General features: G+C 64.8%; 1 protein-coding gene across 1 annotated transcript in view; it reads right to left on the minus strand.

The window, feature by feature from the left end:
- Nucleotides 1-23,399, minus strand: part of TAFA5 (TAFA chemokine like family member 5) — a 156,762-nt gene extending 133,363 nt beyond the window's left edge. Inside the window, exon 1 of the mRNA XM_055329477.1 lies at nt 23,199-23,399. Coding sequence (XP_055185452.1) covers nt 23,199-23,310 — 112 coding nt within the window. The 5' untranslated portion in view covers nt 23,311-23,399. The remainder of the gene's footprint in view (nt 1-23,198) is intronic.
- Nucleotides 23,400-23,858: the final 459 nt, after the last annotated feature.

Raw genomic sequence — 23,858 nt, forward strand, 5'->3', positions numbered from 1 at the left:
GTGGGAGGCTGGGATGAAGCGGGGGGCGCGGGGCTGATGCTGCCCCCAGCCCGTCCACGCGGCCCCTGGCCGTCCGCAATTGCTTGCCGGCCCTCGGTGTCCTGCCCGGCCTCCCCCAGGGGTCCGGGGGTCCCAGCCCCTCGGGCTTCTCTGGCTGCCCGGGCGGCCGCATTCTCCATCCCCTGCTGCCCCAGGACAGGCCGGACGCAAGGCAGGTCCCCGCAGGCCCACGGTGTTGCAGAGCCGCGGAGAGGCACATCCCACTTCAGCAGGCCCCTGCTTGCTCTGGCCTCACCGCCATGAGTCCTCGCTTGGGGTGGTGGGCAACACCCATGGGCTCCCAGGGCTCCCACGATGCGTGGACAGGATGCGGGGCAGGAAGCCCCGCAGGAACCGCCTGATTTCCAGGGCCCTATGACCTCCAGGAGTCAGCGCGGGGGCCGCTGCCTCCAGGCGTCCCCCCCGGGAGAGACAGAAGTCCAGCGGCTCACCCCGGGGCTCACCAATGCCCTGTTCCTTGGCGACAGACAGATGCATTCCCCGTGGACATGGGAGCGGCGACAGGTGGCGAGCCAGCCGCGCCCCAGCCCGCCCGCCCTCCCGGCACTGCTGACCGGAGGTGGGGGCTCCCTGGGGTCTGCTCCTGGGACCTCCCAGCAGAGCCCGGAGCCCGGGACGATGGGCTGTCCTCCCCACGAGGGCAGACGAGGTGCCACGCAGGCCTAGACCGCTGGACGCCAAGTGGCTCCGCTGCCCTCCTGCCCGACCTTCCTTCGCTCCCCTCGGGCCGGGCGCCCCCCACATCCTCGCGTCCCGGCACCCGGGCAGATCCCTGAAGCCCCACAGTTGGCCTCCACACCGCACACCGCGGACACAGCGGCCACCCTGCGCACGGTGCTCCAGGATCCCTTTGTTTTTATCCCCAGTTTAACGGCGATTAATGCCCGGGCGATTATCTCAAGCTCTCCCTGTGCGCGCCGGAACGAGCCAGCCCGAGAGCCGCAGCGGGGGCGGAGGCGGGAGGCCAGGGCGCAGGGCCTGGGCCGGGCACAGGCGCGCTCAGCGTCCAAGCTTTGCCCCCGGGGGCCCGGGCCGTGACCTGCGACCCCCTGTTCCTCCCTGGCCGACGTTGCAAAACAAAGTAAACCCATACCGGGGAGAAATGTCTCCCTGATGCACTAACGTTATTATTTTTAAAGTGCCCGGGTGTGCACTTGAAAGCAGCATCCTGCTGGTACGGGAAGCCGGAGGACTGTGTGATACGGGGTGATGGGTGAAGTGGGTGGGCCGGGGAAAGCCCACTCACAGCCCTGCCCTCCGAGCCCTGGGTCCCGCAGTGTTACAGCCGCGGTGGGAAGATTTCGCCAGCAATTGATTTCCACAAATTCCATCCAGGGGCACGACCCCCCTGCAAACAGACACGTTTTTGCACGTGGGCATGCCGCAACCCACCCCTGGGCTCTTCCAGCAGCCGGCCAGGGAGCACGGACGGGGCGGTGACCTGTTGGACCCTGGCCCTCCCCGCAGTCCCCGGGACCCTTGCAGGCCCCAGCTGGAGCCCGGGGTCAGCTAGCAATGGCAGGCCTGTGCTGACGGAAACTTCTAGACTGGAGCCTCTATACCATCCGTCGAGGTGTGTCCTGTGTGCCTGCCCCTGGCTCTCCGGAGAGCTCTGTCCTCCCTCTGCGGCTGGCCCTCTGCACCTGCGGCCACTCAACAGCTGGGAGGGGGGAGGCCAGGACACAACGGAAATGGGCCATTCCCACTTCTCACTCCCCAGACCGAGGGAGGAGGAGGCACCGTGGCCTGACGGGGAGAGGTCTGGGTCCAGGCGTGGGCGAGGCTGGGTCTCTCTCTGTGGCTGCGACCCTTATGGGTTGCTTCCTCCTCTCCATGTGCCGGAGTCTCTGCGTCCCCTCCTCTTCTTACAGGGATCCCGGTCACAGAGGGCAGGTCCACCCCACCCCAGTGTGACCTCTCCTTAACTAGTTACACCTGCGAAGACCCTACTTCCAAACAGGGCCATTCTGAGGCCCAGGTGGACACAGCCCTCGAGGGGACACTATCCCGCCCGTCTCGGTGAGGCCACCAGGCACAGAGAGGCTGAGTGCCCACTGTACGTCCGCACCCCGGGCCTCCAGGCCTCAGAATCGGGCTCCTGCCACTTCCTTTGGAGGAAAGGCTGGATGTAAGGCGTGCAGCCTTAGGGCGCAGGCTGTCCACGCTGCAGATGGGGACACTGAGGCCCCTGGAGGGCACAGCCTGCCTCCGCTCGCAGCATGCTGGGGCCTGGCGGCTTCTGGGAACCGGGTCCAGAGCCCGCATCTCCCCGGACGGTCGGAAGGCGCTTGGCCCCCTGGATGGCCGCCCTTGGAGCTGCAGGCCTGTTTCAGGCATCCCAAGCGGGTTTCTGGGGAGCGTGAGAAGCATCGCCCCTGCTACATGGTTGCATAATAAATAGATTAGGGCATTAGGCACCAGAGTTATTAAAAGTGAAAGATCCTCCAAGAGAAGGCGAGGGATTCTTGGAGGCTCCATCTCCTACAAATATGTAATGAAATTTAAATTGAATCTGGTTTAAAATCATTTACCTTTTGACATCATGTATCAGTACACTAAGCATCAGCTGAGAAAGCAAATAACCTTTCAAGCAGAATGAAAAATTACTCTGTCTCTTTTGATTTCATGTTAATTTTCAAATTTAAACTACCCCAGAGCTCTCTGCTTGGGGTCAGCCCCTAAGAGCCTGTTGATTGCACAAGGTCCCAGTGTCCCCAGGCGCCCTCACTCCCGGCCCACTCTGCAGACTCAGGCCCGCCCTCCAGAGCTCCTCGGTGACTCCCGGGGGACTGGGGCGGGGGGGGGGACGGGCGCGTGCGGGGCCGCATGTGGGGACCTGGGATGGGATTGGGATCGCCGGGAGGAAGGCGGCCCTCTCATCCTGTTAACGCCCTGTCCCTCCTCCGGCCGCACATACGGCTTCCGTGCAGGTGAGAGCAGCTTTCAGGGCACCAGGCGAGAGCATCCGCCCGTCTCAGAGTGACCGTCCGCCCAGCACCGTGGGGACATGAGGGGCGACCCCACAGCCTCCCAGTGACCTTGGGGGGGGATGGTCCCCTTCTGAGGGCATATAAACTGGCTGCAATCACCCACCCGCCCGCCTCTGGAGGACCCTGCAGCTTGAGGAGTCCCTTGTGGCACGTGGGAGGGGCGGCAGGAGGGTCCCTGGGTCCCCGCGCGATGAGGTCGCAGGCGGGGATGGCTGGTTCTGGGCACATCACTCCCTGTGCCACTGGCCACGGAGGCCTCACGGGGCTCCGCCTCCCTCTGCTCCCGCACCCGTTACATAGACCCATAAACCGAGGCCCCAGGACGCCGAGCAGCTCATCTGGGTCCCGGTCACCATGCGTCCAGCTGAGCACTGGAGCAGCTTCGGGGAATCTGTAAGAGTCGGAGCCAAACGCCAGCGTCGGGTGGGTCCCGTCAACACTCAGAGGTGAGAGCTCTTTCGTTATGACACTGATCAGAAGCTGCAGCCGCCACCCCCAGCCCTGGCCGTGACAGGCGAGGGGCAAATACGGGGGAGCCCCCCTCAGCCAGGCACAGCCCTGCAGCTCGCATGGTCGTGGGCAGGAGAAGCCTGACCCCCTGGGACAGCCCCCGACGGAGAGCGTGCACACGAATGTCCTCGTCCCTGAGAGTCCACGCAGCTGAGCAGACGGGGGCTTGGAGGATCATCCACTGGGCCGAGGACGGGGACCCCAGGGGCCCCTTCAGACTCTCCCCGCCCCGCAGGTGCAGAGACTGCAGCCCGCTGTGGGGCCCCCGGGCACGGGCGTGCAGGGAGAGCCCTGAGCATCCTCAGCGCCTGCACCGTCCCATTTCACAGACCCCGAAGCTGAGACCCGCCCCTGCCCCGGGGCTCCCAGTGCGCCCCCAGGGCCCAGACCCCACGCCCACCCCCCAGTCATCTCAGCTTCCCGGCCTCTGCAGGACAAGAAGGCCGAGCCTGGGCTGGAGGCCGGCGGGCGGCCGCAGGTCACGGTGCTGGGCCTGAGAGGTCCTCCCCGAATCCTGCTCAGCCGCTGGCTGTGCCCGTCCGGCCCCTATGACCATGGCCGACTTCCAGAGAGGACGTGGAGCCGGGGCCCCCTTCCAGGCCTGCTGCTATTTCTTAATTAGCCAGAATAAACAAAGGGGCTTTTGAGGAGGACTGTCCCCTCTGCTGTCACATGTGAGCGTCACTGGGCTGGAAAACAGAGTGGGCTTTGCCAGGACTTCACCCCCTCTGTGCCTGCCCAGAGATGCCGGCGGGGGAAGGAAGGAGGAAGGGGAGAGGGTAGGAGGGAGGGAGGCCTGGCCCCGGGGACCCACAGAGCCCTGGCCCCAGGGATCACGCCCTCCAGCCTCCCCGCTGCCCCTGGGTGAAAGGATCCAGTGTCCAGGCTGCAGGACGGGAGGGGGTGGGGGCACAGCCCGGGTCTGCTGCCTCCCGGCCCGGGGCTGCCTCCCACCCGGACACGATCTAAGCCCCAGTGGCCCCGAGCCAAGCCCTCAGGCAGAAGCCCCGGATGTGTGCGTGCTGGACACACCGGCCTCCAGGGTCCCGGGCAGAGTCAGGTCCGCAGGCCGTGTGCCCCCAGACGTCCACCGAAGGGAGGAGGACGCAGGGTAGGGGGGGCACACGTGCTGGCAGGTAGGCAGACGGGGCCAAGGAGCTCGGCTCCCACCACGTGCCTGCCGCACATGGAGCACCAGGCCTGATCCAGCCCGAGCCGACACTGCCGGGCAGACGGGACAGCGGCCTGAGGAACGTCCCCAGCAGGACGTCCCCGGGCTGTCCCCAAGGTCTGGGGAAGCCACACAGCCAGACCCCAAGCCCAGCCTGGAGCAGGGTCTCTGTCTTTGTTTCCCTGCCTGGGGTGGGGAGGGCAGACGACACGCATCTGCCCGAGTGCCCAGACCCTCTGCTGATGTCCCCCCGCCCCGTCCAGAGGGGGATCCCTCGGCCTTCACCTCCAGGACGGTGAGGGTGGGGGCTTCAGGGAGGGCGGCTGGGGCTTCCTCAGGGAGATGGAAACCTCCGTGAGCGGGCAGGGGTGGCCGCACACACCGGGACCTGCCCAACGCCGATGGAGCGTGTGCTCCGAAACGGCCGAGTGTGTCCTGTGAACTCCGATAAGAACACGACCCACACGGGTGTTTCTAAAGGCAGCAGAGCGGAGTGAGCGCCCTGTGCTCAGAGAACGGGCCCAGAGGCAGGCAGCGTGCACCCGGGGCCCCCAGGGCCCTGCCTGCCCCGCACCCTGGGGCGCCCCTGCCCCACCGTGCACGCGGTCTGGGGGTCTGGGAAGAGGTCCCCCCCAAGCCTGCACCCCGACCCCCAGAAAGCGAGAGTCTGCCCTCCACCAGCCAGGGACGCAGTGACAAACAGGACCCGGGGTGTCCCGCAGACTCAGGCTGGCCCTGCAGAGCCACAGTCACTGCCGCATCACCGCGGAGACGGCCTTGGGACAGCGTCCACCCCACCCCTGGCCTGGGGGAGGTTCCCGGGCTCCCGATGCCCACGGGGGGTCAGGCCCCGTTCCCACACAGTGATGTTGCACCTAAACCGGGGCCCCGAGGTCCCCGTGACACCGAGGGGACCGCGGGGGGGCAGGGCTGTGCTGACATCACCAGGACGAGGATGGGGAGAAGCCGTTAATATGTAGTTAAACGTCCTTAATCTCCACCAGCATATGCTGCGGCACCTAATTTTGATCAACTTAAATGTAAAAGTGTCTCTGTGCCTGCACTCGGGGTTTACCGCCATCTGGTTTAATTAGTCCTCGGGTAGCACCCACCAAGTTAACGGTGGAGCGTCCCAGGCCGATTGGCACCGCCTTCCAGCCTTTGCTTCTCCTCGACCCCCTGACGGGAGAGGTCAAGGCCGAGGCAGCAGGGCGGGTACGGCGGGCACACGTGGGGGGCCAGGCGGCTGGCAGGACCGCGGCCTGGGTGGCCCCACGAAGGCCAGGATCTGTGCTCCACCCTGGAGGACGGACGCCCGCCCACAAAGCCTGGTGGAGGTCTCAGCTGGGTCAGCTGCCGAGCGCCGCTGGAAGACCCGACAGGATCATCTGCCGGAGCCCCGATGATCCATGAGGCCTCAGGATGACGCCCCCGTGGAGCCGGGCGCCTCTGCTCATCCTGCCTTCAGACCCTACTGTGCAGGGGTAGGGGTGTCCTGTAAGCAGTGATGGGGCCACCCCAGGAGCAGGACCACCAGCAGGCTGTGGAGGAGCTAGATACGGCAAGGCCCCAGCACAGGAGGCCTCGGGGGCGGCCCAGGGCTTGGCCACTGGGATGGTGAGCATGACAAGGCCAGTGCAGGGAAAGGAGGGACGGGAGGGTGGAGAGCAGGTGAGGGGCAGGTGGAGGTGGGGTCTGCGGAGAAGGTAGGAGGGGAGTCAGGGGCCCAGGGCAGGGTGGAGGTCACAGTGCAGGGCAGAGGGGGTGGGAGGGGAGTCAGGGCCCAGGGCAGGGTGGAAGTCACAGTGCAGGGGAGAGGGGGCGGGGACGACCAGGGGCAGGATGCAGGTTCTGTCCCAAGCAGGCACCTGTGCAGCTGAGAGCGGCCCCATGACCCCGTGTCAGCAGGGGCTCCGCTGTGCGTCCCCGGGAGGCCGGGCCCTGACCCTCAGGCTCCCTTAGGTCCCACCAGGCACTGGAAGGGGCGGGCCCAGCCCGGACTCCGTGGGGACAAGGCTGTTGACCCACGTGGGTCTGCGGTGGGCGGTGATCGGCCGTGGTGGCACCGTAGAGACGTCCCAGTGGACAGTGAGAGCCGCACACCCAGGGGACTTCCCTGCTCACCTCGGCCGCCAGGAAGCTCGGAGCCAAGTCCGTGCCCAGATCAGGAGGAGCAGAGCCCCACTGGTGGTGCTCATGTGGGATGAGTCCCCGGCCTGAGGACCCACGGGGCAGGCTGGCCCAGGCCCAGGAGGCACAGGAGCAGCGAGACCCAGGGCGCCCTCTCCTCGTGCCTCGTGCCTCAGGTCGCAGCTGCATCCGCGGAGAGGCAGCTGACACTACTTTTAAGGGACCAGGGATTGTGGCCGCCCCACACGTGCCCTGTCCACGGGGAGAAGGATGACCCCACGCAGGCACCCAGAGAGCCACACTCAGAGGTCAGAGCAAAGTCATCCCTCAACTACCAAGATTAATTTATTAAGAGGTAATGGGTTTTCAGCAAATTTATTAATCAATCTGACAACGCCTGGGGATCGTAATATAAAAATAATCAGCTGGCCTTCGCGCCGACGTGAGATACCAAAAGGGGCCGCTTAATTTCCAATGCGAATTTTCCTCCCCAGACTTATTGTTAACGTTAATTGAGATGAAAATTTCACAACTTGGAACTTCAGAGGAGCAGGTGTCCACGGCGTCCCGGGCCCACGCACAGCGCTCCTCACGGTCCAGCCGGCGCAGGGCTGCCAGGAGGGGGACGCGCGCCCAGGACCCGGCTATCTCGGACCTGCAAGGACGCGGAGGGCAGGGTCTTCCCTACCCCCTGCCCTGGGCAGCCATGCATACTCATCCACGTGGGCCCCTCCTGCGCCGGGCCCCGTCCTGTCCATCCCGGCATTGCCAGGCAGGGAGCAGGGGCAGCACTGGTGGGATTCAGGGGTGACTTTTACTGTCACCTGGTGTCTGACAAATCTACAGGACCACCCGAACCCACTGAACACAGCTGTTTTAAGTCTGTAAGTAGATGGGGCAGAATGGGGGATGGGGGGAAGATGGGGCAGGATGGGGGGGACAGGATGGGGCAGGAGGGGGGTAGGATGGGGGTAGGACAGGGGAAGACAGGGCAGGATGGGGGTAGGATGGGGCAGGACAGGCGCAGGTTGGGGCAGGATGGGGGCAGGATGGGGAATAGGATTGGAGCAGGACAGGGGGCAGGAAGGGGAAGGACAGGGGAGGACAGGGCAGGACAGGGAGCAGGACAGGGAGGGGGAGGACCAGGCAGGATGGGGGGCAGGAAGGGGCAGGACAGGGAGCAGGTTGGGGCAGGACAGGGGCAGGACGGGGAATAGGATTGGAGCAGGACAGGGGGCAGGAAGAGGCAGGACAGAGAGCAGGACAGAGAGCAGGACAGGGGCAGGACAAGGCAGGATGGGGGGCAGGGAGAGGCAGGACAGGGAGCAGGACAGGGGCAGGACAGGGCAGAAGGGGGCAGGGCAGGACAGGAGGGGGTAGGACTGGGCAGGATGGGACAGGAGGGGGCAGGACGGGGCAGGATGGGGGGCAGGAGGGGGCAGGACGGGGGCAGGACTGGGCTGCTGACACTAAAGACTGCTGGGGCCCCACCCTCCGCTTCCTCCAGGAAGCCCTCTGCTCTGGAACATCCCATAGTGGGGGAAGAAGCACTGGAGAGCAGCTATGTTGGAATGAACATGTGTGCACACACGCACACACAGACACCCGGAGAGACCCACGTGCGCACAGGACATGCGCGTCCACACCCCCGGGCCCACCCGCCAGCGCAGCCGAGCCTGCCCTCATCTCAGATGTGAGTATTTTCCATTTTTCCGCATGTGTCTGAGCAGAGCAGAGGCCGTGACCTCCTGGCCGGGGTGTGTCCGCGACGCTGAGAGGCAGTGGGAGGCGGGCCGTCCCGGGCACCCTGGGGACACCCTCTCACTCAGGGGACGTGGGTCCCAAGGGAGGGAGCTTTGCAAACAAGCGCGGGGTCGGAGCCTCCGGGTCTCTGCTCCTCATCGTCTCCTTTGCCACCAAGGCCTCGGGCCGCCAGGCGGGGAGGCGAGTGCGGTGGGCACAGTGTGGCGGGCAGAGCCAGGAGGGCTTCCCAGAGGAGGGGCCTTCCCCCAAATTTCACAGTGGCCAGTTTCTGCTCCCCACGGACACTCAGGCTCCCCAAGCAGTGCCCATGGAGGCCACGCCTCACGCCCTCTCCAGCCTGAGGCCTCCTGTCGCTAAGTGGAGCTTTGCTTTCCACTGGAGTCGCAAGGCTATCGCCCCCCGCAGTCTCGCCGGCGAATGCCACCACCACTACACCTGTATGAGCGATGCCGCTGGCCCCGGGGCTGTGGGAAGCTGAGGGGTCTGGGGCCTGCACCCCCACGCTGCTTCTGCAGGGGTGTCCAGCCCCCTCGCGTGTTCCCATCCGGGCCCCATCCAGGACAGGGCAGAGCCTGCGTTTGGAGAGCCCCGCATGCATCCCCTCCCCGGAATGGATGCCCCCTTTCCCCGGAAACGTGCCCTTGCTGAGGCCAGGGAAGACCCTAGAGACTCTACTGTGGCACAGAGCGGGGGGTTACGAACTAGTGAATACCCTCCAGAACGTTCCCCAGGGCCAGTGCTTCAGGGAACCAAGCGCCTGGTCGATGCCATCAGGCTGGGAGGACTTTCAGGGACTGCCCAGGCCGGTCTCTGCAGGGCACCAGCCCTGGGTTAGGGCCACAGGGGGCTGCGGGATGGCGCAGGCCTCCCTCCCCAGGTCCTTCCAGGAGCCCAGCCATCCGGGCCGTCAGAGGGCATGACACCTGTCCTGCCGAGCAAGCAGGAGGGGCGTGTGCGTTTCTCACTGAGACATCACCCCCAGAACCTCTGGGGGCCCAAACGATGGGGCCTGTGCATAGGTCTCCCCTATACCCCACTTCCCTAAGGAATGAACCCCAGGTACATTGCCCCACATGGCAGCTACCGGCGAGTCTGGCCTATGGTGCCAGGCATGGGATGTGGTCACATATCGTTAACCTGTGCAGGGGGCCGGCCCCCAGCTCCACCCCCGCAGGCCAAGGTCCCTACCTGTCCCCAGGTGGACGAGGTCAGAGTCCTTCATGGACGTTCACCTGCGAGGGCCGCACGGAGCCATCCTGGTCTTACAGGTGAGCGAGGCCAAGCTGGGTGCCCGGCTCTAGGTCACTGCTATGCACCGGCCCATCCTGACGACTGAACCTGGCCAGGTAGTTCCGGGGCAGGGGGCTCAGGTCCAGGAGCCGGGCTGGCTGCATGCTCGGTCGGTGGGCAGACCGGCCACTGGGGCCTGTGACCATCCTCAGCCGGCAGGGCCAGCTGTGCACCTGGGAGGTCAGGGGGGCGCGGGGCAGGGCACGGGAGGCACCCCAGCACAGACCCGCAGCCTCGCCCTGCGCCCTCCCTGCAGCAGAGGCACATGTGGAGACACGGGGAGAGGCCACGGCCCAGCACTGGGGCCCAAGGACAACCTCGCACGCTCACTCTGTCTCAGAGCCACCAGAGTACGAACGACTTATTTCCCTCACAGTGATTTTTACCATCGTATGTCTTACGGCAAATATAGATTTCATAATTAGAGGGGAAAAGAGGAGCCAGGTGATATCACCTGTCAGAGAGCTCTGACTGTCCCTGCCATCTTCCGCCTGGGGGCTGCGGGGAGGGTCTGGGCAGCCAGCCCCGCCCCCCTGGCCCTGGACCCCAGCTCGGGGCCCTGCAGCGCCAGCCACCCTCCCCACGGGGCCCTCGCCCAGCCTGCACCTCAGTGCCGTCCTCACATGCTCCCCTGCTGCTCCCACAGGAGGTTAAGGACGGGGACCCGCTGGGACCCCACCTCCCTGTGACCTCATCACTCAGGTGCTAACAGGACAGGTGAGCTTACTGCTAAGGCTTTAAGGTAGAAGGGACCGGAGCTAGCTGTAAAACACTCATCCAGAGCTCCGGGCCCTGGGCAGGGGTCTGGACTCCAAGCCACCTCGGTCCCAGCCATGTCATCCTGGGGCTCACAGTCTGATGGGGGAGGCAGGCGCCCGGAAAAGGGGCCCCGGCAGCCGAGGAGCTCGTGCGGGAGCCCAGGAGCAACGGGAGGTGAGCCCCAGCTGTGCTCCTGGTGATGGGACGAGGGCCCCGCTCACGCCAGGAGCAGGTGCCAGTGTCCCCTCCGCCCCCCGCCCCCAGCAGTCGGGGAAGCCAAGTGGGTACCCGGGGCTAATCCATCTCCCCGCTGCTGGGGGCCGCGTGACGGGGCTAATGTGGTCTGAGAACACCGAGCCCCATCCTCCCTCCATCCATTTTTTTCAAAACTTCTGACTCAATTTTAACCTGGAAACGGTAAAGATGGAGACCCGGTTGTCACAGAGGCACCCAGCCCCTCTCGCGGAGCCGTCTGGTATGTTGGTTCTGTCTCCCGTGACTAGGCTGGGGACCGACCCACCGGAACAAGGCTCCAGGTTGGAGCCCTTGGTGACCGCCCCCTCCCCGGGCCCAGGATGGTCAGGGGACTCCGCGGACGGCCGAGGGAAGGATGGACACGCTCCAGGGGCCCAGGGTGCTTCTCGCTCTGCTGGCAGAGCCATGGCTGGGTGCCCAGAACCCCAGAGTCAGAAGCACAGGCTCGGGGCTCCGGTCGGCTCCAATGCCACCTGCCAGGGGGCCCGGGCGTGTCCCGTACCTTCCCTGAGCCCCATTTACCCCGACAACAAGAACAGAAGCATCCACCTCGGATGACGGTCACGAGGACCCCGGGGAAAACGGGCACGGGGTGCGCCGGGCTTGCTGCACACGGACCCATGAGGCCAGTGGCCGAGCGGCACGGAGACGCCAGAGCGCGCCTTCCCGACCGTGGCCCACAGGGACCTGGGAGCCTGCTCGGCCGAGCCTGGTGCCAGGGCTCCCAGAACCCTGACGTGGTGGCCACATGTGCCCCTTCATGCCTCAGATCCAGCCTCTGCCCCCAAAGCCCTGAGTGTAGGAACTGCCAGGAATTTGAGAAGGATGAGGGTGTCGATGGGAGACCCCGGAACAGGCGAGAGCCCTGCGTGCAAAGGGCACATGAGGAGTCCCGGAGGGGCGGGCTCTGGGGTGACGGGTCTCAGCCTGGGCTGCTACTGGAACCCAAATACGTGCAGTTGACAAGGACCCCCGTGGGCTTGGGATGTGATGTCTCCTCCTGAGCTTAGTGGATCAGAAGTTGCTAAAAGCTCTGCCGCCAGCAGGTAGCCACACCTGCTACAGCTACTCTTCCAAGTCTGGGTCTGACGGGGTGCGACCCCACCTCCACACTAGCCCCCGAGCGGCCAAACCAGCATCCACTGGCACTGACACTGGCGGTCAATCCAGAGGAGCGCTCTCTGACTCGCAGTGGGAGAGAGCAGGGCGACGGAGAAACCTTGGTCCACAGCTCCTCCAGGGTCACAGCCCAGCGTCGACACAAACCCACGGGGCGCGGACTTGGGAGGCCCAGAGGCACTGCCTTTCCCGAGGGCTTAAATCTCCTCCCAAGTGGAGATGCCATGCAGGAGGGAGGCAAGGGCCCTGCTGCGCCTCGCCAACGCTCGGGAACTGTCAGGCCTTGGGGAGGGCCACCAGGAACCCTCCCTGGACTCCCAGGTCGGCCCTGGAACCTTGCACCATGCGTTGTCCCGAGCTGCAGGGAGAACCGGCTGCGCCAGCAGCCCCCGCCCCCCCCCCCCCGGTGGGAATCTGACCCGCGGAGGCCGTGGTTACGCGAAGTGCAGAGCTGCGTCCTGCCTGCTGTGTGGACAGAAGCCCTGGTCTCTGGGCGTCCGCAGCCCCCTCCCAGGGCCATGTCCCTGGCGCTGCGTTTTCAGGCCGCTGATGGCACCCTGGTTCTCCAGGTGACCCTCCTAGGGCCGCTGGGAGCTCCAGGCCGTGAGGGGTCCTGGCAACCCAGAGCACTCCTACGGCCAGCAGAGCCCCCCGAAAGAAGCCAGCGGAGAAGGAAACACAGCAAGCGCTCAGGAGCACGAGGAGACCCTGCGTGGCCAGTGAGCTTTAGCCACCGCCACGCAGCAGCCGAGGAACATAAATTAGCATCAATTAATTAACGCGAGTCCTATACACCCCGTTAATGGTATCCAGCTCTATCTGGGGACATGCTATCAGGTAACAGATACTACAGCAGAAAAATCATTCAAAAATAGAGCCAAAGTGCTTTTTTGAAAGAGAGGCCACTCGTGTCGAGTCCACCGGCATTTCAGACAGCTTCCAAGGCCTTAGCGTTCTCACTGGGGAAAAAAAATCATCCTATGAAAGCGCTTCCCAGAACCGCTCAGCCCCCCGCCAGTGGAACCCCAAAGCTTCAAGGTCTGGGAGTGCTTCACACCAACCGTCCTCGACACTTAATGAAACCAATCAAATCAGATGCTGAGAAATCAGATGCTGAGAAGACAGCGAGTGCATTTCTCCGGGCCCCTCTCCCGGCTGGCTGTGGACGGGAGACCGTGGACCCCGGCACACGGGGGACCAAGCCACGAAGGCCCCTCCATCGCCACGACCTCCAGCGGGCTTTCAGGCCGGCGCGCGATCTCAGAGACATTCGCCGGCACAGTGGCTCCCGAGCCCTCATGCAAACCCTCAGAGGAGAGGGAATGAGAGGTCAGCCCTCCCCGCCGCCAGAGCCCCCATGCTGGCGGGGACTAGGTGGGCTCGGTGGGGGCAGGGTGTCCCTAGGGTTCAGAGGCCTGGCTACCTGCCCCTCATCCCTGCAGCCATGCTCAGAAAACCCCACTGCAGCCCTTGGCTCCTGAGGTGCTGAGCTCGGGCCCTGCGCGCTCCGGGGGGGGGGGGGCAGACATGCCCTCACCTGCTTCTGGGGGGGCCGGCGGTGCTGCTTCCAAGGCTGAGCGCACAGGCCTGGGGCCCACGGCGGGAGCCGAGAAGGCGGGCCTCGGTCTCCCTCCTGCTCGGGCCTGGAGCTCCAGGGCAGGGAAAGGAGCCCCCCCCCAGGCTCCCCTGCTCTGTCCGGGGTCCCGCTGCCCTGTCCAGGGTTCCGCTGCCCTGTCCAGGGCCCGAGGACAGCACCCCCCATGGGCAGTCGGGTCTGCTGGCCACTGGGTGGGTGTGGCAGGGCCGTGAGGCCTCCCAGGTCAGCAGCAAGCATTTACCCGCACCCCCAGTGTGAGAACGGCATCAGCCTTGCTCCAGCAGAGCCCCTGTGCCTGCACAGCTGTCCGTGAGAGGGCCTGCCCCACAACCTTCCTGCCGCCTCCTGCACCCCAGGATGATCCGCTCAGAAGCCAACACAGGAGGTCAGCAGAGCCCAGTCCTCCCCTCTCCCCGGGGACCTCAGGCACCCCCTCCCACCTGGCCCCCCAAGCCTGGACCCCAGGGCATTCAGGAGGCAAGCAGAGGCACCAGAGCCCTCCTCGTTCTAGCAGCATCTCCAGAGCACATCCCACTGCAGGAGCCGGTATCAGGGGCGGTGGACTGAAAACGAGTGTAGAAAGTGCACTCGGGACCAGACCGCAGGGTGAAGGGGACTGGGGTCTGCTCACAGTGGGGCAGGAGCCAGGCCGGGCACACAGGGCCAAGCCTGGTCCACAGCGCTGCACCCGCTGGGAGGGCGAGCCGGGTCCTGGGGGGCAGGGAGGAGGCTCCGCAGGAGGAGGGCGAGCAGCCCAGGCAGGGAGCTGCAGACTCACAAGCCGCTGGTGTGAGGGAGTGGCGGCCAGGCTCGCGGTGGCCGTGACACCCGGCTGGTGGGCGCAAGGCTGGGGTGCGGCCCAGGGGGGCTGGCAGGGGAGGTGGGGACCAAGTGCCTGGGAGGGCCTGCTGGGCTGGGCTGGAGTCGGGGAGCCCTAGGCAGAGGCCAGCGGGTCAGAGAGACAGGGCCCCCTAGGGCAGGAGCCCCTGGCCACCAGCGGGGACACGATGGGGAGTCAGGCCTTCTGGGCTGTGCCTCTCCCAGGACCCCAAGCATGTGCCCCCATTTCTCCTCCTCATTTGCTCCTCTCAGGGCGAAGAGACACCTGCCCAGCACCAGCCACCCGTGGGCAGTACCGCAGGGCCCAGCTGCACCCCCAGGCTCCCCCGGCCCTCGCAGGAAGGCGGGGAGCCCCGAGGTGGCTGCGGTGGGGTGCGCTCTGTGATACAGAGGGGTGTCGCAAGGCAGGGACCAGAGGAAGGTGGGAGCCAACCCCCCAGCGTTACTACGTGCTACATCCCCGATGACTCACTTCTCAATTAGCCACCTCGTTATGGGAAGAGCCTGTCATGCCTGCTACGTGTCAAGGAATGTTTTGACAAGGTTTACTCTCCAAGTCAGCCAGGGCGGAAATGGGCACAGCGCTGGTGCCGCGCGCTCCGCTAGGCGTGGGGGGCCCTCGATGTGCAGGGAGCGCTCTCTGCAGCAGGGGACCCAGGGGACCCACCCCTTGTTTGAAAGCACACCAGGGCTGTTTGTCCAGCGGTGTTCCTACTTCATTATGTGAACTACAAGTGAAATCCCACTGGTCCTTCAGCCCACGGAGCTGAGGCAGAAAGCAAACAACAGTCCCCGGGATGCGGGGGCCGGGGGCGCCCCGGGGGCTGCTCTGCAATCTGTGGCCTCCACGTGGGACTCTGCAGCGGACATGGAACCCCTGCAGGCCCGGGGTCTCAGCTCCACTCTTCTTGCTATAAAATCTCAGCACCATCAGCTTGGGGAGGGAAACGGAGACCCCGAAAGGGAAGCTGCAGGATGTGTCTGTGTTGCTTGTAGACACGTACACACACACACATACATGTGCGTAGAAACACAGACACGGCACGGAGGGATGGGGCGGGGGAGAGGCCTCCCGTCACACCATCTCCCTCTCCTCGTTGGCAAAGGATGCTGATGGGCCACACCTGTGGATGCCATCTCCATGGCTGGGAAAATCTTCAGAAAGAGTCAACCTTAACCATTCCCTGTCTTACCAAATCGGGGGTCTCCCAGGATGGCCGACGGGGCAGGGCACCAGCCACAGGTTCAGCTCAGCATACGTCTGAGGGTGACAGTGACACGTGATGTGCACGCTGGGTCTGGGGGCTGCAGGGAGGCCCATGCAGGGGTGTGCACGTGTGTTTGCAGGAGTGCTGTCTGACGCACCAGAACGTGCATCTTTGCGGGGCAGCACCCACAGAGACAGCAGCACCCCCGTGCGTGTGAGCTAAGCGACTTCTCCGTGCTCACCCATAGACAGTGCAAGGACTAGGGAGGGACGATTTATTTTCACCCCGAAAAGAAGGAAGGAAGAATGTCAGGAAGACGGCACTGGAAACACTGACGACCTGAGTCACACCAGGCATCCTGGTGGGCGGTGGGTCTGAATGCTTTGCCAGCGCGGGCCCACTGGCCCTGGGTGCCACCCCCCCCCCCAGCAGAGGGCTCACGGGCCCAGCCAAGGCCCAGCGACCAGTCAACAGAAGGGGCACGCTGGAGCCCCGCCAGCCTCCCCCACCAGGACTGAATTGAAGGCATTTCTAGGCAGCCAAAGGTCCTGCCAGCAGCAGAACTTTCTGGAGGGAAAGGCACGTATGAAATGTGTTCCACTGAGCTAGAGACAGAAATCTGTGAATCCTGTCCAAGGACTGTACCGCCCCCTCAAAAGTGGGAAAATTGGGTGGGTGGGTCGATGACGAGAAGGGCGGAGGGGCTCCCTGCCGCGGCAGGATCAGGAAAGTCTACAGCCTCCAAAGGGCGCTCTCACCATCGGAGACACAGCTATGTGTGGAGAAGTTACAACACGTGAACCCCGCGCTGGTTCCGGCTCTGGGGAGGAGAAAAACATGCGGAGACCCCTCCTCCTGCAGCCCTCAGCCTTTCCAGAGGTCTGGGTCCAGCTGGGAAGGGCCGGCTGAGCAGAGGGGAGAAGCCAGGCAGGTCCACCTGCTAGGGGGGTGCCTGTGGCTGAGCACCGTCCACCCCCCAACCCCGCTGGCCCCTCGGCCACAGAAACAGTCATTTGCTTGTCACCCCCACGAGCTGGGCCCCAGGGCCAGAGTCTTCCTCTACAAACCAGGGAACACCAGCATGGACAGTGGGCTGGGAAGCTAGAGCAGGAGCCCCGGCCTGCAGGGGAGGGCCAGGGATGCTGTGTTCACAGTGCTGAGGGGAGAAACCCCAAACCACAGGGACATGGGAAGGGACAGGTGCTCAGGAGCATAGGGCAGTGGGTGGTGGAGGCCCCAGGGCAGGAGCCAGGTACTGGAGGGGACGGTCACAGGGACACTTCTGGCATCGTGCATCCTGCTCAGGGATGCTTTATAAAGTACTGAACATTTTGTCAGGGTTCCACACAGTCTCACTCTGTGTCCCTCGTTTTCAGTCCTTCTGATCAGTTTTAACACTTTAGAAACAGGGATTCTCAGAGTTTCAGCAGGCCCCGCTTCAGACAGCTCTCCAGCCCCGCCCCTAGCCGGCAGGCCACGCCCCCAGACTTAGGCCACGCCCCAGCCCCCGCAACCCCGCCCCACCCTTCGGCCACGCCCCTTGTCACTCGACCACGCCCCACCCTTTGGCCACACCCCTAGGCACTCGACCACGCCCCCAGCCCATCGGCTAGGCCTTCAGCCCTTTGGTCCTGCCCCCAGCCCTTAGGCCCCCAGACCCCCAGGCTCCCAGCCCCCACCCCAGTCACAGCGCACAGTTGAGGCAGTTTGCTGGGGAATCAGGCCACCAGTCCCCTAGTGGCCTGAGGTTGTGCCCAGAGCTCAGAGACTAATGTAGGAGGACATTAGCTTGCAGTGACAGCCAGCACCCAGATGAACACGCCCTGCGCTGGAGGGGGGAGGAGGCAGTGTGTTCCAGGGAGGCTTCCTGGAGGAAGAGGCTCTCTAACACTGGGGGACAGCCCCAGGCCCAGTCCAGGTCCCGGCTCCCCTCTGCGTTGGGCAGCAGTGCAGGGTGCTACTGTTCGAGGGGACCTGGCAGCAAGCGGAACATCGCGGTGACACAGACCGGGCTGTGCAGGTGACAACATGTGCGCACACCAGCTTCCTAAAAGGGGAGCCCCATGGTGGAGGCCTCGGTGCTGGGCTCGGCCAGGCCAGGACAGAGGGATGGACAGTCCCACCCTGACAGCAAAGTCGGCTCCAGGAGGCCTGAGGGACCTGAGCAGGGGGGCTAGTGCTGCGTGATGGGGGGGGCGAGGGGGAGCATGGGCGGGGGTCTCAAGCGGCCAGCCTGGAGGCAGAGGCAGCAGTGCAGACAATGCAGGTGTGTCCAGGCAGGGTCACGATGCAGGGACCCCGCTGCAGACCAGGCAGGGACACAGAAGGCTGCGGGATGCAAGGGGACTTGGGGCAGACCCTGGGCTGTAGCCCGCCCCCACCCCCCACCCCCCGCAGGCCGCGAGCCCCCCCACCGCCCCCGGGGCCCAAGCCCCCGTCTGCCTCTCCAGCCCAGGGCCCCTAATTCCTAGTTACAGGAATCAGCTGGAGACACAGAGGACTGGGGCCACCACCCGCCTCCTTCAACTGATGTGCAAGGTCGGCCAGGTGCCCTGGCAGGCGCCCCGGGGCCAGGCCCTCCACAGCAGGAGACTGGCGGGGACAGGAGGGGAGGCGGCAGTTCTGGGGGACGAGAGCTCTCTCCCAGGGTCCCGCCGGGCCCAGGCCGCCGCCGGAGTGGAGCTGGGCCGCCCTCCCAGAGCCGCGGGAGTCCCGTGTGCCCAGTAGAGACAGCAGGGCTTGCACACTCGGTCCTGGCAGCCATTTTAATAAGTGCTCGTGACAAAGCCTCCAGAGCCCTCCACCACATCCGCCACGGTGCAGAGGACAGTCGCCCCGATCTGCTGCCAGCTGCTCGGGTTTCTGGAAAGCCCAGCCATCCAGATAGCTTGTGCTGCCCGCCCGGAGTTGCAGTCCGTGCTGCCGGGCAGGGTCTGGAAAGCTGTGGACCAGAGTATGTAAGCTGCAGCCTCCGGGAGCTGGGGACACTCCGTGGGGCTCTCAGGGACGGGGAGTGGGGGCTCAGGCACCGAGGGAGGCCCTGCAGAAGCCAGGGCACTCTGGGGTTGCCCTGGAGCCCCAAACTCTGGCTCTGAGGGTCCACGAATGGCAAGCAAAAGCACCATTTAAAAAGGGATACCACTGTGTTCTGTGAGCCGCGTGGGCTGGCGTGGGCCCCAGAGCACAGCCTGTGACCGTCCCCCCAGACAGATGACAACGAGCAGGGCCACCGGCCCTCATCCTCTCTTCAGCTCTCACTTCAGTCTCCAATCCCTGCAAAGCAGGAGACCCCAGTCCCGGTCCTCCTCGTCGATCTCCTCCCCATCTCTCGGCCGTCACCCACGGCGCTCTGGGTGACAGGTGGCATTCTGTAGAGGTCATTAACTCCAGAGCACCACATTTTAATGCAGAAACGAGCCCTTCTAAATCGGCGCAGCTGCGAAGCTATATAAAGAAATGGGGATTTTAATGTTTTGCTTTTCTTCTCTTTTCTACTGCCACATTATCATAACATTTCCCTATAATTACGCCCATAAAAGTCACCTGAAAATACTTCATGCCACAAAAGTTGATCTACACATGTCATTCCGTGGATGTCGAGTGGCGAGTCTCGAGCAGGAACTTCGAGGGTCGGATGCAGCCCGGAGGCCCGGTGCCAAGCAGACCCAGCAAGTCGACGGTGGGACGAAGTCCCCCTTTATGGGATCGGCTGTCCTCTGTCCTCAGTGACAAGAGGGATGCTGGAGACAGTCCTGGAAAGCCGTGGGGCTCCTGTCCCCAACATCGTTCCCCAGAACCCTTATCCCCCGGGGGGGTCTGTGCCTGGGTGGACGCTTCCATGGGCAAAAAACCCCCTTCCCTCACTGATGCTTGGGCATCCAGCTCAGCTAACAGAAATCCCACAAAACAGAGGCGACTTCTCTCTATGAAGTTGAAAGAAACCAACACCACATCCTCTCCAGCCAGAAATTCAACAGACAAAAACACACAGGAGAAAAGGGGGGAAAAAAGAAAAAAAAGAACCCGAGATGAGAGAAAAAAAACCTATGAGTGGCATCACTTCATTAAGCCCAGTATTTTCAAATTTAGCTCTCCAAGAACTCCAGATATAAAATCTCAACAGCAGGAAAGTAGCATAGTCTAATCTCTCCTAACTATGCAATAAATTATATTTATAAAGAAAATGCAACATCCGAGAGCCCATGCTCGGTTAGGATTCTAATGGATTAAAAACAATTCAGAAGTTGTAGCTTCTCATCATTGCAGCCGAAGAGGTGAGATTTGACTCAGAGCTACAAGGCAATTTTGATGGGATTAATTGGCGAAGAAGTGCATGTCGGAAATATTTACGTGTCGGCAATGTCGGTCCGACAAGCCCCTCCCAGTGGGGACAGCACAGCGCCCCCCACCTTTTCGCCAAATACTGCGCACGAGTGTCAAAGTCAAGGCGTGGTGTCCCACGACACTCCACTAGCTCATCCACCGTGTTCTCCATCCCCCGGTGGCGGGGGAGCCCCGCTGCCGTAGCCAGAGAGCAAAGACGACCACGTCGCCCACGACGAGCACCCCGACACCGTCACACCGGCCTGGTGGCCCCGGGGCCGGCCCGACCCCTCCCAAGAACCACGTCCCTCGGGGCCAAGGCCTCTGCTGCAGATCCGCCGAGGGGCCGACAGCATAAGCCAGCTCTCTCTAAGCCGCAGGGAAAGAGGTTTCCCCAGACAAGATGAAGGAGTTCCAACTTCCTCCTCCAGGCTCATCATCCGCCAAACCGACGAGTCACGAAGCGCCTGCCCTGCTGTCCACGTCCCCAGACCACCGACTGTGCGCCTCAGAGAAAGCCACGGAGGACCCCCATCCTCTTTCCGCTTTTCCTGGCAATTCTTCCCCGATGGGAGAAAAATGACAAGACTGTGTCACTATAGCAACTAACCTAATTGGTGGACTGCAGGTTTTTCTCCAGCCAGAGGATGGAGCCCATCTCCTTAAATATGAATCTCTGCCGCCTGGGCCCCCAACAGAAGAACATCCCCTAACTGAAAACCAGGCCAGGAAACCATCCAGTTTTCCTTTTGCCGCGCACCAGAAAGTGAACACCTTATGTGCTGCAGAGAAATGCTCAGATTTAATAGGGAGGATAATTGAATCCTGTATGATACTTATCAGTTTCCCTAATTAATATGATACAAATATATCTGCTCCATAACACAAAAAACATTTTGGGTAATAAAAATCCTGACTGATAACAAAAACAATTTACAAACAAGGATGCTAACTATTCTTATTCATCCCAGATATATTGGAAAAGGGAACGGAAATCATAAGAACTGTTTCATTTGCATTTTACTTGCTTTATCAATTCAAAAAAAAAAAAAAGAAATGTGTTTTTTTTTTCCTCCAGGACTGCTGTTCCACCCTATAAATTATTATTATGTCTATTTCGTATTTTAGTAAAATGTTTTAATTTCTCCAAGTGCATTTCCGGTGAAATGGGGTGTGTCTGAAAACGTCTTATCTTATTGTCAATTATTCCATTACATGGAAATGGCAACCACCATGAAAATGTGGTTAACCCAAGCTTTCGTTATTAATGATTTCTGCTCTTCCGAATAAGACATTTTACCAAATGTCCTTGTCCTGGTGGAAGAGCTGTTTCCAGAACACCGGGGAGGCTGCTAAGGGTGGGCTGGGTGTGCGAGTGGGGATCTCAGGTTCCACGGTGTGTCTGGGCAGCTAGTAGCCGCGTGGCCGGACGCTCTCCGACCCGGGCCTGGGGCAAGCAGCCATCCTGGGAGGGGGGTGTGAGTGTGGGGATGGGGGGCAGGTGGTGGGGAGAGCCGGAGCAGGTGCTGCCGGAGCTGACCAGGAGGGAGCCGGGGGCACGGGGGCAGTGGGGGTGAGGAGCTTGAAGCCACCACCAAGGTGTCCTGTACTTAACCATTAGTGGTTGCTCTTTTTCTCACCTGAAAAGCGGCTTCCACCGGCCAGCTGCTGTCCTGGGTTGTCACCTGGGCCCCCAGGACCCTGTCCCGCTGTGGGCCAGCCCTAGCCAGGGACAGCAGCCCCCGGGGACGGGGGCTCAGGGAGCCACAGTCCCCTTCCCAGGCCGTACTGGGAGCCCCTCTTGCTGGGGAGGGCATTCAGGAGGCAGCCTGGGGAGTTCATCAGCCAGCAGCCCTTTGCACAGCGGCCAGGAACACCGTGCACCCCGCCGGAGGGCCGAGGGGGCCGCGGGGAGCCGGGGAGACCTGCGCGACCGTGCTTCGAGCCCCGAGCCCCGGCCCAGGCCCCTCCAGCCGCCCCGGGTCGGGGGTCCGCTGCTGGGCAGCTCGGGTCGCGACCCCGCTGGCGGCCTTCAGCCCTGGGCCCCGCCCCTACCCGCGGGGGGCGCAGCCCTGCCTGCAGCCGCAGCCGCTGCACCGGGGGCCCGGCCATCCCCGCGGCCCCGCCGTCCCAGGACCGGCCACCGCGCCTGCCGGGTCTGCACGGGCGCCGCTCCGGCTCTGGAGGCGGCCGCGGAGGGTCCGGGGGAGCGGGAGGCCGGGCTCGGTGCTGGCGCGGCGGCCGGGCTCGGCGCTGGCCTCTTTTTTTTTTTTTTTTTTTTTTTAAGAATCCATATTTTTCCATCACCTCCCGCGCCCATGGCAGCTCTCCATGACAGGTGTTCCCCAGCGCCCGTCCGCTCCTCCCGCTAGGATGGGAAGCGGCCCGAGCCTGTGCCCGGCGGCCGGCCGGGACCCCAGCGCCGCGCACCCCGGCCCCGCTCCCCGCCGCCCCGGGCGCGACCCCGTGCCCGGGGCGCTGACCCCCGCCCCCCGCCCCCCGCCCCCCGCGCCAGGTCCCGTCCCCGGACCCGACTCCAGAAATGCCCGCGGCGGCGGCCCCCCTCCCCTCCCCCCGCCCCGCGCCCCTCACTCGTCGGCTGAGTCCGCTTCCCGGGCGGCAGGGACCCCGGCGCGCGCCCCAGCCCGGCCCCGCCGCCGCCGCCGCCGCCGCCGCCGCCGCGGGCGCCCCGCTCGGGCTCGGCCCCGGCCCCGGCCCCCGCAGCCCCCGCCGCGGACCCCGCCGCCTCCTCCGGAGCGCGCGGCTGGGCTCGGCTGGGCTCGGCCGGGCTCGGCGCGGCTGGGCTGGGCTCGGCTGGGCTCGGCCGGGCTCGGCTGGGCCCCGCGGGCTGGGCCGGGCGCGGCGGCGGCGGCGGCGGCGGCGGCGGCGGCGGCGGGGCGGGAGCTCCGGGCAGCTCCGGGCAGCTCCGGGCAGCTCCGGGCACCGCGCGCCTCCCGGGGCCTGGCGCTCGCTCGGGCCCTGCCCCGGGGCCGCGCGGGAGGCTCGCTCCCAAGTGCCGGGCGGCGGGAGCCCGGGCGGCGCCGTCCCTCCGGCCCAGCGGGAAGCGCCGGCAACTCCGCGCCGACTCCGGGGCCGCGGGGCTGGGGCGCGGGGCTGGGGCGCGGGGCCGGGCCGGGCCGGGGCCGGGGGCGCGCGGGGGGCCGCGGCCGCGCGGTACTCACTGCAGTAGGCGACGAGCAGGCCGGCCAGGATCATGAACGCCCAAAAAGTTGAGGACATGCTGGGCAGGGCGGTCGCATCTTGCCGGCTGCCGGTCCTGGGCGATGGCGCCATTGAAGCCGCGGCGCCCGCGCGGGGGGCAGCAGCGCGTCTCAGCAGCCGGCCCTGCCCGCGCCCCCGCGCCGGCCTCCACGTGCGGGCCCCGCGCGCGCCATCCTCCGCCGCCGCCGCCGCCGCCGCCGCCGCCGCCGCCGCGCCCGGGCTCCGGCCCACTGCGCCCCGCGCCGGCCCGCCCCGCGCCGCGCCCGCGCCCGCGCCGCGCCCGCGCCCGCGCCCGCGCCCGGGGACGGGGACGGGGACGGGGACGGGGACGGCGGCCCCGCGGCTCTGGGCGTCGCTGTGCGCCCGGCTCGGCGCGCCCGGTGCGCGCACCCGAGCACGCGGGGTCCCGGCGCGGTCCCGGGACTGGCGGGGGAGGCGGGGCGGAGGGGCCGCGGAGCCCCAGCCGCGCCTCTGGATGGCGACAGAGACGGCCCGGCTCGCCCTCGCCCGCCGCCCGGGCCCCGCCGGGGACAGGCCCGGCCGCCAGAAGTTTGCGGACTTGCGCCGCGCGCCCCGGGCCCTTCCCGCGCCGGCTGCGGCGCCCGCTCCCGGCCCTCCTG

The sequence above is a fragment of the Nyctereutes procyonoides genome, unplaced genomic scaffold (assembly GCF_905146905.1).
Source record: "Nyctereutes procyonoides isolate TBG_1078 unplaced genomic scaffold, NYPRO_anot_genome, whole genome shotgun sequence".
NCBI classification, from domain to species: domain Eukaryota; kingdom Metazoa; phylum Chordata; class Mammalia; order Carnivora; family Canidae; genus Nyctereutes; species Nyctereutes procyonoides.